Below are 13,593 nucleotides of genomic sequence, written 5' to 3'. Positions count from 1 at the left end.
CTTCCCTTATAGGTCATGTTTTCTAGACCTTTAATCTTTTTTTTTTGCTCTTCTCTGGACCTTCTCCAATTTCTCCACATCTTTCTTGAAATGTGGTGCCCAGAACTGGACACAATAGTCCAGCTGAGGCCTAATCAGTGCAGACTAGAGCAGAAGAATTACTTCTTGATCACAACACTCCTGTTAATGCGTCCCAGAATCATGTTTTGTTTTTTGCAACAGTATCACACTGTTGACTCATGTTTACCTTGTCCCCCATTAGAACCCCTAAATCCCTTTCATCAGTACTCCTTCCTACAGTCGCTTCCCATTCTCTATGTATTAAACTGATTATACCTTCCTAAGTGGAGCACTTTGCATTTGTCCTTAAACTTCATCCTGTTTACCTCAGACCATTTCTCCAGTTTTTTCAGATTATTTTGAATTTTGACCCACAGGAAAGCACTTGCAACCCCTCCCGGCTTGGTATAATCTGCAAACTTAATAATTGTATTTCTATGCCATCATCTAAATCAATCACACACATATCTATGTATAAATAAAGTCCTGTAATTGTAACGGACTTGGTGGTGTAACGTAATACCATTCTGCTTCTTACTTTATATCACTAGATATTACAAGATTAAAAAGCTCATGTCAACTATAAAATGATACAAAGTAAGGATTTTTTCTTACTTGCTAGAACAGGGCTGGATAAAATACAGCCCGGGGGCCAGATCCGCCACCAGATCAGGCCTGCGGACCACCCAGCTGGGATCCTCAGGCACACAGCTGCTGCAGTTTCAAGTGCAGTCCCTATGTTTCTCTGCTATGCAGAGAAGGGAGAAGCTTCCTGTGATTTCCCCACCCCCAGCCTAATCCTCAGCTCTTATTGGCCACAAACAACTGAATGATAAAAATTTACCTCAGCCAATCTCTCAGCTCCTATTGGCTGGAAACAGCCAGTCAATCTGAGATGAGAGATTGTCCTGGGAGCCAGGGAGCAACACAAGACTCTTCCCCCACCAGGAGTTGAGAGCCACTTGGAGGGAATAGCCTGTATTTTCAAGGAGTCTGGGGCTGCAGCAGGCAGGGAGCCCAGCCTGCCTTGGGGTGCTGCAGTAAGAGGCTTAAGTAAGTGCATCCCAGCCAGAGCCTGCCTCTGGCATCTCTGCCCCTCCCGCACCACAACTCCCTCTTCCAGGTCACCATCCAAACCCTCTGCATCCCCCCAGACCCCAGGTCACAACTCCCTCCCAGACTCTCTGTACCCCCTCCTACATCCCTCACCAAAGCCAGAATCCTCTCCTGCACCCAAGCACTCTTCCAAACCCTGCACCCCATTCCCCTGCCCAAGGTCACAACTCCTCCTTCCCCAAACACCCTCTGAGACCCCATACCGTCTCCTGCACCCCAGTCCCTTACCCTGTGCACTGTTCTGTACTCAGCCTCCATCCTAGACCCCACATCCCCTCCACAGGAAAGTCCGTCCCTTGACCACCTACCAAAATCTTGGAGTAGGCCCCCCTGCAAACAAAAATTATTGCCCATCCCTGTGCTAGAAGAAACCGATTCACCAGAAAAAAAAGCAAGTCATGATGTGCGCTATCTACCTTAAAAAAAAAAAATCTCACCTTATGCAACTGATCACTTTTAATCTTTTTAACAGGAAGAGGTTTGCCATCATGAAAGTTGGTAAGAATTAATGCAATTGTTGCAAGTGTTTTACCCTAGATAAAAATACAAAGGACAGAATGTATTATGTTTCCAGAGATAAGTCAAACTGTATTCAAATTTATTAAAGCACTAAGCATAGTTACCAATCCCATATCATCAGCTAGTATTCCTCCAAGAACATTTTCTGGTCGTTCTTTTTCAGCGAAGTTTGTAAGTGTATTATAGTAAAAGTTATTTTTCTCCTCCCAAAACAGTGGCAACTCCTTACTGTTCTCATGTGAAACCATCCAAGCTAAAGCCTGCTTTTGGTGTGGAAGTAATGGTGTTCCAATAGCCTATATGTAAAAAATAAGTAACATTATACATCTTGCACATTAAATAATCCTAATCCCTTTGAAAAGACAGGGGCAGGTATGTTTGATTAATGACTATTAAAATTTTATTTAAATTAACTGGCATCTAGGGCAACTCATTCTAGCATAACACTGCTAAAATTTAAAGATGTGTATACATATTTATATGCAAAGTGTGTATGATAAGCTTTTAAATCAAGTCTTAAATTCTATGTAAGACTTTTTCAATAGAACAAATACCTCTGGTCCTTCCATTTCATGAGTTTTATCATCTTCTTTCAGATCTTCAAATAATTTGTCAAACTCACTTCTAAGCTGCAATATAAATGCACAGAAGTTGCAGTTAAACTCAATTTCTACCTTAAATAAATACTTAATTACATAATGGATGCCAATCACATGGCCATGTGGATACCCAGATCTCCATATCTGTAGTTGTGGCTACTGGGGAGGTAGGTAACAAAGAAAGTGTGACAACCTGAGAATCCATAAGTGGGTGAATAGATCATTCAGCTTCTCAACATTTAAGAAAACTGAAAAATGGCTTTAAAAATCATAAAAACTGGCAAAGAGTATCTGGGGTCAGGTCCACACTATAGCTAAAAGGTCGGCTCCGGTATGCAATTCCAGCTACATAAAAAAATGTAGCTGGAGTCAACTAGGAATGTAAAAGGTTAACTGGTACGGTCTGGAGCAGCTCCCCACCTGCCCGGGGCAGGGAACTTCTCTAGCCCCGCGCAACCCATCGCCGACTGGAGCAGCCACTGCCCATGGCAGGGCCAAACTGGCCCGGCTCTGCCCCCCCCCACCTCAGCTTACATGCTGTGGCTCCCCAGGAGTAGAGTTGGCCAGGACTACTGGCCCACTCCCAGGAAGCCAGCTGCAGAGCCCACAGCAAAGTCTCCCTGGGAGCCAGCCCCAATTTCAGGGAAGCAACTTCGTTGTGCCAATGAAGCCTCTTCCCCAGGTGCAGGGCTGGCAGGATCTGCCAGCTCTGCTCCATGGAGGCTTCGCTGCAGGTTCTGCAGCATAAAGCCCAGCACAACTTCTAAGATTTTTAATGGTTACAGAGTTACCTTTTTAAATGATTTTTTAGATCCTTAGAGTCAACATACCTTAAGCCAAGCCATTCTCACAGCAGGAGGTAGATGGGAGAAATGCTCCCATCAACTTCCCTTACTCCTTGTGAGGAGTAGGCATCCCAGTGTCAATAGGGGCAGCCTTAGCATTCAATTTAGTAGGTCTTTACTACACTCACTAAAATGAACTCCGGAAGATCGACCACTTCAGGAAGTGAAGGCGTGGTCTGCAGCAGATAGAATTGAACCTATCATAATGGTTAAAAAATTTAAAAAAAAAAAAACACAACAACCCAGATTTCAAGTTGACTGAACTCTTTAAAATACATTTGTTTCAAAGGGGGAAAAAATCCTTCAATGCCAATGAAAAAGGTTTAATTCTCACTTTTATGAGCAGTAAGGTCACTTTTTTAAAGTATGTAATATGAAAACAACAACCAAACCAAACCATCACCATACCTGTTCTGTTGTCATCTGCACAGCAGCATGTCCTAAAGCAATATAGCTTGGTCCAGCTCTTCTAGAAACCCAACTTGATCCAAAATCAAATTCTGAACCTGCGTTCCATTTAGAAAAAACATGAAACAAGCAGTTAGAGACTTGGCTTGCTCAGATGACTGATAAGAGGATATAGTGCCTTTTTCTCCCCATTTGTTTTTTTATTCAACTATGTGCTGTAGAAACCAAAAATGTTTATCAAGTAATGTCTATTTTGACACCTGTAAAAGGACTATGACCATGTATTGCTCATCAGTTAGGCATTTTTTATTCTTATGTTTTGCAATGGTTTAGTACTATAGCATAATTATAACAAAAAAAGGAAAGTGATGCATAAGTTCTTGCAAGCATAAAATATCAAAGCGTGACTGTTGATTTCAAGAACCATGGTACAAGGAGTTCCTGACATATTTACACTTGTGTTATAAGGTTTTCTGATTTTTCACTGTGTAAAAAGATGAAACTGTGTTCCAGTCACATTTAAGATCAGGACTGTAATTCAGTTTTTCATCTTTGTTTTAAATATATTAAAGCACTTAATTATATAGTTACAATTTTATAAACACACAACTCAACTACAGTCAACATTGTATGCTCACCCACCTTGAAATTATATACCAACTTTATAATCTATCTCATTCAAGGAAAATGGAAAATAAATGGTCCTAATATTATACCAGAAACCAACAGGTTCTCTTTTACACACCTGCAAAGGAAACAATATTTTGGCTCAACACTATGAAAAGAATTAACATGAACACTTGAACTCCTTTCTTTCACAAGGAGGTTAGTGGTACTAACACAGTCTCCATGTCACAGCCAAGCTTAAATAAAAGGATTAAAAAAAAAAGTCAAGATTCCAGAGGATACCAAGTATGCTTTAGCACAATCTTCAATCACTTTTCATGTCTACAAAGTCAAGGAAAAACCCACACTATTAGACACAACGGCACATACACTATGAACCTAGATCTAGCCAGTTTGGGGCTGATTGTGTCCCCAATGAATCCAGAGAAATATTACCACTGACTTCACTGGAAGATCAAGCCTTTAAAGTTTTTTCTAAACAACTGGGGCTTTGCAAAACTCATCTTTAAAATTTTTAAAAACAGAACAAATATATACTTTACTTTTTAAAGGAGGAGCCAATTTAAATCCATGCATTTTCAGTCTATCTAGAACAGCTTGCTTATTTTCTTCTTTTCCCCAAAAACTCATTTGCACAGGCATAGTAAAGGCATTGTTTGCTCCATAAGGGACAACCCTAAAGAAAGAAAGAAAACAAAAAAGACCATACCTCTCACTTAAAAAGTAAAATATTTTATAGCAGACTAATGGAGAACACACATAATTAATGCTCACACAAAATAAAGAATTTGTCTATACTTATTAGAACACTGAAACAGTAAGTCACAAGTGCCAGCAAGGAATCAAACGTCTAAGAAAACTATCAGACATTCATCTATATTCATGGTGCCCAACACACTAGCCCAGTGGTCCCCAACTCGGTGCCCGCCGGGGCATTTATGTGCCCCCGCCGAGTGACCAGGGCCAGCCCAAGCCATTCTTGTGCCCCTGCCCCTAGGCGCATGCGCGGCCCCCACCCCTAGGCGCATGCGCAGTGCATGTGCGGCCCCACCCCCGGGCATTCGGCAGCCCCAAAAGGTTGGGGACCACTGCACTAGCCATTAGCCACACGTCACTAGTTGGCTTAAACAACTGGCTTTTTGGACAGTTGAGTGTGGCTACTGCTTCAGAATTGGTTGGACTAGAGATGGTTGGACTAGAGATGTAAACAAGTAGTTGAGTCGACTACTCAATTCCCCCCTCGACTCCCACAAGTGCCTCTGTATCAGCGGGGACAAGCAGGAGTCGTTGCTGAGGGGAGCCGGCTTAAAAGCTAATTCCCCCCAGTACTGATTTTGCGGTGCCACCTCCCTCCCCACCGGAGAGGGGGGTAGCCTCTACTGGCTGCAGGCCCTGGCTCACATCCCGCAGAGCAGCACCTGTCTGTGGGGGGGTCTCAGGGCAGGCGGTTGCTTCAGCTGGGCTGGAACAACCCTTGTCTGTGGCAGAGGGGGCTGCTCCAGCCCAGCCAGGCTGAAGCAGTGCCCATGAGCACTCCCCTGTTTAATCAGTTAAACTTAACATTTAAACAGGATTTTACATATCTAACATATATACAAACATACACACACACTAGCATATCAAAAGTAGGGAGTTACTTATCAAGTGTAGGACCAGCTGTTAATGAGGCCAATTCACTCAGGTGGATGTGGCACCTGCCCAGCAGTTGATGGGGAGGTGTGAAATTGCCTTTGTAGTGAGATAACCATTCTAAGTCCTTATTCAGTACTAATTTGATTGTGTTAAAACTGCAAATGAATTGCAGCTCTACAACATACAAAAAAAACCAGTGAGAGAACACTTTAACTTCCAAGACACACAGTTACTGACTTGTGAGTTGTCATTCTCAGCCAAAAAAGCTTCTAAAACAAACTGCAGTGGAAAACTGCAGCCCAGAATTCATATACAAATTTGGCACCTTCAAAAGAGGTTTAAATAGAAACATGGAATGCTCTCTCATTACAATAGGTAATTTCCCTTTCAAGTACTCTCCCCTTCTCATCATTTGTTGGAGGTAAGCCACATACACTCTGATTTGATTTGCACTGATATCACATTTTTATTAATTCATTTCTCACTGATGCCTCATTTGTCATTTACAGAGGAAAATGAACTGTAATCTGGGTGGTTCAGTAAAGGAGCCTACAACCTGCAGTGATAACATTATAATCATGTTATGGCAGCCATAAGTGGCCATGTCTACACTGGTGCTTTATAGTCCTATAACTTGTTGCGATTGGGAGGTGGGGGTGTTTTTCCAGTAAAATGCCAGTGTGTTAGCTACTCCCTTCATTTAGGTGGTTTACATAGACCTCTCTCTCAGTGCTGATGACATGGGCATATTTTAAAACAGTAGCACTTTAATGTTTTAAGTGTAGACTTAGCCAGTGTTACTGCTAGTAATCTCATCCCACTTACCCTTCAACTATTGCTAGTTTATTGTCCATGATGTATGCCAAGGGTGCTGCAAGTTCTTTTTTGATGTGGCCTACCTGGTTTCCATTCACATTATTTACTTTTACTGCATTTTTATCATAGAGGTTATTGGGCTCTCTCTGAAGTGCAACCATTTCATTATTGTTAACCTGCAAAAAAAAAAAAAAAAAAAAAAAAAATTATTTACAGAAACACCTAAGGGTATAAGCATTTCTGAAGCTAAATTTAAATATCTTAGAATAGTACACTGTGTTTACCTCTCTTAGGGTATGTCTACACTACCACCCTAGTTCGAACTAGGGTGGTTAATGTAGTCATACGAACTTGCAAATGAAGCCCGGGATTTGAATTTCCCGGGCTTCATTTGCATGTTGCCGGGCGCCGCCATTTTTAAATGTCCGCTAGTGCGGACTCCGTGCCTGCGGCTACACGCGGCACGAACTAGATAGTTCGGACTAGGCTTCCTATTCTGAACTATCTAGTTCGTGCCGCGTGTAGCCGCGGGCACGGAGTCCGCACTAGCGGACATTTAAAAATGGCGGCGCCCGGCAACATGCAAATGAAGCCCGGGAAATTCAAATCCCGGGCTTCATTTGCAAGTTCGTATGACTACATTAACTACCCTAGTTCGAACTAGGGTGGTAGTGTAGACATACCCATACTTCTTTATTCAAAATACTAAAGATTTTAGACGTTGGATTTGGAAGTCCACCCGTCACCAGCAAGTACAAGCCCTTTAAACAGAAGCAACAGAAAAGAGGTCACAGCTCTGCACCACTGGCCTGCTGCCTAGGAGCTGCTCAGAGGTACCAGCCCTTTCAACTGCTTCTATTCAAAGGGCTTGTGCCTGCAGGGCAGCTGCCAGACTATAGGATAGCAGTGGAGGCCAGTAGCTGCAAGTCCTGTTACATGAAATCTAAGCCTCCATCCCAGACAACTCTGGGAGGAGCCTAGCTCCCAGGACCCTCCCCTCTGCTCCAGGTCCCTTACATTGGCCAGGAGTCAGGAGGCAGGGATCCCAAGTCAAGCAAAGCTCCCGGTAGAGTAGCTCTCAACCCCGTCTCTTCTGCCCGAGGCCCACAGCCACTTCCAAAATTTGTGACGTGGCCCCCCTTCAAAAATTATTGCCCACTCCTGACCAACACTGTCAAAACCACACCCACAGTAAGGCCAGGAAAGAGCTAGCCACAAGCATGTTTGCACAGTTCTACATGAGTGTACAATTGGAAAGGCAAGGTGAGGAAGACACTTTGAGAAGGGAAAACACCTTCCCTTCCACTACTGTCAACTTCCTGGGGGCTTCCCTCATCTCTCTACCAGCCAACTTAAGATATCTTTTAGATCTGTTATTTACTCTGAACAGATCTTGAAAGTTAAGTTGGGATTTTAGACTAGTGAATTCTCTTGGAACTCTGTAGAATCTTAAAAACACTGACACTAACGAATTAATGAGAAAACCCTAGAACTGGTCAGAAAACTCTGGAAAGCTGTGGAATTTTAACAACAAAAAGGCAAAATGTTCCATTTTGCCCCCATTTTCCAACTAACTCTACTTAGTCAAATTATTCATACTGCACTTACAATCCCTGTGTAATAACGTAATCCAACCACATTTCCTCTCAAGGTTCCAAATAAAACAGCTGAATCTGTATCTTCATCTGTCCCGGGAATGTCATCTGTACATAGAAAGTCTTCTAATCCAAACTGAGAATAAAAATCACGAGAAGTATAATAGGAATTGTTTCTCTCTCTTCCATGATGGGCAGATTGTAGGTATTTCCAGGCAGAATCTCTGCAGAAAGACAAAGTAGAAGTTATTTGATGATATTTTTTAAAAAGTAGTCAGAATGTTTCAGTTACTGTCGATCCCTTTTTGTGTCTATTTAATTTTTCCTTTCATAGTGTGGATAGAAAGAGAGTCTCACGTCTTTATGTGACCATTCCACTTTGCCTGGCAACTTTCACATAAGTGAAAGTGCAAAGAAAAAAAAACTGTTTCCATGACATTATAATTAATCTCACACAAATAGCACTCTGTCAAATTCTTTTTGCTGTTTAACTTACTAGAATATAATCTTTAACCACTCAGAGTAATAGTCCACCCTATTGAGGAGGCTGTTTGGCTGCTTTTAGGGGAATATCGAGCAACAAGAACAGAAGACTCAAAGGATAGAAGTGGGTTTTATTGCTACTACTTCAGAATTTTTCTGCTGCGTGGGGGATCAAATGAGCAAGGAACAGGAGAGAGTTGATCAGGGATCTTCATGCTCATAGATTTATAATTTTCTGCTAAAAAGACTTTGCGGTGGCGAAAATGCTTTTACTTCTTTCTCCAGAGAGAACCAGAAAAAGGGCAACACCATGTTTTTTAATAGAGTACACAACACAACAATAAATGCTCAGTGCTCTAAAACAGTGGTGCTCTACCTATTTTAAATTGCAACCCCTCAAGACTGGGAACATTTTTTTGTTGAGAAGAAAAAAAAAAAAAAAAAGCTGCGACCGTGCCCACGGGTTGCGCACCGCTGCTCTAAAAGTCTGTTAATGGTTGCATAGCACATTATAACTTTGCACTGCAAGACCCTCCTGCATAGTTGTATTATTTACTTAAACTACGGTCAGTATGTGAAACTAGGTTCCAAATGCTGAATATTTGGAGTTTTGTCTGAATCAACTTTGGTTTCTTTTGCACAGCGTCACTCTAAAATTAGAGTAATTCATGGCTGAGCAAAAAACACAGAACCAGACCCAAAAATTTAGCCAGGGTTTACCACAAAGACATCTAAGCTTTGCCCACCAAAGGGCTTTACTAGCATCTCTTCCTGGGAGAATTCTACGCCAAAAAATTTAAAAATTCTACACACCATATTTTTTAAATACTTCATATTTTATTTTTTAGAATAATGCATAGGAACATAAGAATAGCCATACTGAGTCAGACCAAAGGTCCATTCAGCCCAGTATCCTGTCTGCCAATGGAGGCCAATGCCAGGTGCCCCAGAGAGAGTGAACGGAACAGGTAATCGATCTCTCTCCTGCCATCCATCTTCACCCTCTTGCAAACAGAGGCTAGGGACACCATTCCTTACCCATCCTGGCTAATAGCCAAGGCTTGAGAAACAGCGGCGAAAGCCGCTCGCCAACACCGCACATGCACAAGAGCTGCATTGTGCATACACGAGCCGCCGGTAAACAGGGCTGAAATCTACTTGCCACAGGCAAGTAGATTCTGTAGTTTGTCAAGCCCTGCTAATAACCATAGACTTAACTTCCATGAATTTATCTAGTTCTTTCTTGAACCCCGTTAAAGTCCTCTTTTAAACCCTGTTATAGTCCTAGCCTTCACAATGTCCTCAGACAAGGAGTTCCACAGGTTGACTGTGCGCTGTGTAAAGAAGAACTTCCTTTTTTTTGTTTTAAACCTGCTGCCCATTAATTTCATTTTGTGGCCCCTAGTTCTTATATTAAGGGAACAAGTAAATAACTTTTTCTTATTCACTTTCTCCATACCACTCATGATTTTATATACCTCTATCATATCCCCCCCTTAGTCTCCTCTTTTCCAAGCTGAAGAGTCTTAGTCTCTTTAATCTCTCCGCATATGGGACCCGTTCCAAACCCCTAATCATTTTAGTTGCCCTTCTCTGAACCTTTTCTAATTCCAGTATATCTTTTTGGAGATGAGGAGACCACACCTGTACTTAGTATTCAAGATGTGGGCGTACCATGGATTTATAGAAGGGCAATAAGATATTCTTCATCTTATTCTTTATCCCTATTTTAATGATTCCTAACATCCTGTTTGCTTTTTTGACTGCCGCTGCACACTGCATGGATGTCTTCAGAGAACTATCCACAATGACGCCAAGATCTCTTTCAGTATAATCATGCTTGTTTCAATTATTTTGGTTAATTATATTTAAAACTACAGTACAATGGATGAAAAACAGAACACCGAAGGAACTCCTCAAATCCCCTTTAATAGTAACGTAGCTAGTAATGACACTTTATTGATCAACAAATATATACAGCCATTTGCTCAGTGTTACACCATAGGCAACTGAAGAGCAAGTGAGGGCTGGGCACTCTTACTTACAATTTGAATTGACTACTGGCCATTTCCAGAAAGGTCAGTAGCAAACAGTTCATAGACCACACTCTAATAGGAAATTTTCAGTCCACAAATTTAGACCAGCTCTAATCACTGAAGTACGAGAAGCTTTTATAAGGCCATACTGACACCACTCTGGCAATGTAAAGGAGCCTTAACATTTTTTACACCTTGTATATACTTCTGGGGAAATTCACTAAGAATTAGGGATGTAAGCAAACAGTCAACTAACTGATAAGCCTAGGCTTATCGGTTAAGCTAGTCAACTACTCGACAACTCACATTTGTCCGTCCGTCCCCACTGCCTCTTTATAAGAGGCAGCAAGGGGTGGAGGAAGCAGGAGCCATTACAAAAGCCAGGTCATCACAGCACCATCTCTGTGGTGCCACCTGTGCTCCCTCCTGTGCTGCTGCCTCTATCAACTGGGCATGTACAGGGGCTGCTCTGGCCAGGAACCTACCCCCTGCTGTGGCTCTGCATTTTAAATGTAGTAAGAGCTGAGCTGCCTGCATGCCTGGCCTTTAGTATATTTCAACTTCAGAGCTGCAGCAGGGGGTAGGTCCCAGTCCTGGACATGGAGCAAGCCACAACTGAGCGGGGCTGCCTTCCCTTATCAACTAATTGAGTGGTCGATAGTATTTTTATTGACTACTCGATTAGCCAATTAACCGCATCTTAACATCACTAAGAACAATAGGAACAATTCACTAAGAAGGCAGGCTGCTACATTTTGCTCTGCCTGAGGAGCCTGCCCCACACCTACCTCCTCAGAAATATCCCTTATAGCTCACAACCCTGCCTTAATTTGGACATGTTGTGGTAACAAAGAATTAACTAATGTAACATGTCTAACTGAAGTGAGATACCAACATTTAGAGAGCACTAAAGCCCAACTAAGGAGATACAACAGAGGTCACAGGATTAGTAAGGGAGTATGAAAAAGACAGTCATCTCACAAAAAGTGAGAACTGGCTGTTCTCTCCCCTTCAACACTAACTGATAACTGTTTCCATAACAATTGGTTGGACCTCTATAGACTGGCAACATATGTGGTCTGACATCCCTCTGGATGTTCCCAGGTTGGAGCACTCATAAGGAAAAGCCAGGGCCCATCCTCAGCAACTCCTCCCCTGTCCTCCCAGAGCACCACAAATAGCTCATTTGCAGGGCTCAATCTCAGGGACAAAGGGGGAGAAGCAGGAACTGGGTGATGCTCAATGGAAGAGGCAGGAGTGCCACCCTATGGGCCTCTGCAGCCACCTGGCCTTTTTCCCCCCAAGCGCTCCCTCCATTTGCTTGGTCAATGCCAGTCCATCTGCTGCCATTGGAGTGGAACCCCACAGCAAGCAGCAGCAGAGGAGCCAAAATTGACCTCCTCTGGTCTGGCAGATGCCTTGGTTTGTGATCAGTCAGGTCCTTAAAGTAACACATCAAGAAAGTACAAACCCACCGAAGCCTCCCAGTCCAGAGAGCCAAAAGTCTAATCCACTGCTGGTTTCCAGCCCGCAGATGTGAAATTGCGGTAAGCCAGTTAAATAAAATGTTTAACTGATTAACTGTAATGCTGCAGGGTACACACGAGATGCAGAGGGGCTGGGGCTGCAGCTAGCCTGGGTCCTGTTTGCCCTTCCTAGGGCCAGGGCTGCCAGGATCCTGCCTGTCTCTGTCTGGTGGGGCTAAGGCAGGGCTGCCACAGCTGTTGCCCTGCCCTGATTCCTGCCACCCAACCAGTTTAACCAGTTAACTACCCGGTAAACCTAATGCTTACCCGGTAACCATTTACACTCCTGGCACAGCTCCACTATGCACCCCCCCCCACACACACATCCCTCATGGCACCCAGTCCCACTCCCTCAGCCCCATTTCCCCAGGGTGCCCAGTCCCCCCCCTCGCCTCAGCCCCACCTTCACCCCCCCCCCAGCACGGCGTCCAGCCTCACCCCCATTGTTCCCCTCCAGGCTCAAGGCACTCAGCCCCACCGGCCCCAGGACGTCCATTCCCACCCCCTCTCTCCCCAGGCCGAAGGCGCCCGGCCCCTCGGCCTAGCCCGGTCTCCCAGCATCCGGCCTCGCTGGCCCATTGCACAAGGCCCGCCCGCTTTGCCCCCACGGGACCTCACCGCATGTCCATCCAAGCCATGGCGCTGCTGGGGGCCGCCGCACGGCTAAGGGCACAGAACAGATCCTGCCGCGTCCTCCCCCCACAGCCCGCCGTCAGTGCAGCGCTACCAGCCTGATTGACAACAACCACACCAATCTCACCCCGCATGTCACAGGCACCAGCCAATGAGAACAGGGCTGTGGCAGAGGGGCGGGACTTTCTCCGTGAGTTCTCTGTGCGACCGAAAAGAGCCGCCAAGCCTTCGAGCGGCTGCTTCCTGTGTCCCACCGTCTCCCTTCCACCGCCGCGGCGGCCAGGAGGCTGCACCCACAGCCTGGTTGCCAATTAATTCCCCTTGCCCGACCCCCCGCTACTGACATCTCAGCCCGCGGTGGCCTTCGGGCTCCCTGCACAGCGGGCATAGAAGAGGTCACCTGGAGAAGCAGTGGAGTCTCTGTCACTTGCAGTCTTTAAATCTGGACAGGATGGCTTTCTAAAAGGTCTGCCCCATCGCTGAAACTCAAACAAGTTATGGGTTTGATGCAGAAATTACTGCAAGAGATTGGCCTGCGTAATGCAGGCCAGACTAGATTATAATAATGCCCCCTTCTAGATTTAAAGTCTATTCATTGCATGTCATCACATCTTGATATCACTGGATCAATTTGTGGCATTAGTACCTAACAACTCAATGGTGATTGACTTTTCAAGCCCAGGGCTGCCAGGTGTCCG

General features: G+C 44.2%; 1 protein-coding gene across 3 annotated transcripts in view; it reads right to left on the bottom strand.

The window, feature by feature from the left end:
- Window positions 1-13,593, bottom strand: part of HLTF (helicase like transcription factor) — a 111,423-nt gene that overhangs the window by 42,851 nt on the left and 54,979 nt on the right. For 2 of the 3 annotated variants that reach the window (XM_075937690.2, XM_075937691.2), the window contains exons 1-8: window positions 12,881-13,036; window positions 8,231-8,441; window positions 6,632-6,798; window positions 4,717-4,850; window positions 3,548-3,645; window positions 2,250-2,324; window positions 1,800-1,991; window positions 1,614-1,709 (exon numbers count right to left, since the gene is read on the bottom strand). In XM_075937690.2, the coding sequence (XP_075793805.2) occupies window positions 1,614-1,709; window positions 1,800-1,991; window positions 2,250-2,324; window positions 3,548-3,645; window positions 4,717-4,850; window positions 6,632-6,798; window positions 8,231-8,441; window positions 12,881-13,029 (1,122 nt within the window). In that variant the 5' untranslated portion in view covers window positions 13,030-13,036. Of the gene's footprint in view, window positions 1-1,613; window positions 1,710-1,799; window positions 1,992-2,249; window positions 2,325-3,547; window positions 3,646-4,716; window positions 4,851-6,631; window positions 6,799-8,230; window positions 8,442-12,880; window positions 13,037-13,593 lie in introns of those variants that run through there. The other variant, XM_075937692.2, reaches the window with a different exon arrangement.

The sequence above is a fragment of the Pelodiscus sinensis genome, chromosome 10, assembly GCF_052426305.1.
Source record: "Pelodiscus sinensis isolate ZL-2025 chromosome 10, ASM5242630v1, whole genome shotgun sequence".
Taxonomy (NCBI): domain Eukaryota; kingdom Metazoa; phylum Chordata; order Testudines; family Trionychidae; genus Pelodiscus; species Pelodiscus sinensis.
The sequence above is the reverse complement of the archived record's forward strand: the minus strand, read 5'-3'. Positions and strand labels throughout refer to the sequence as shown.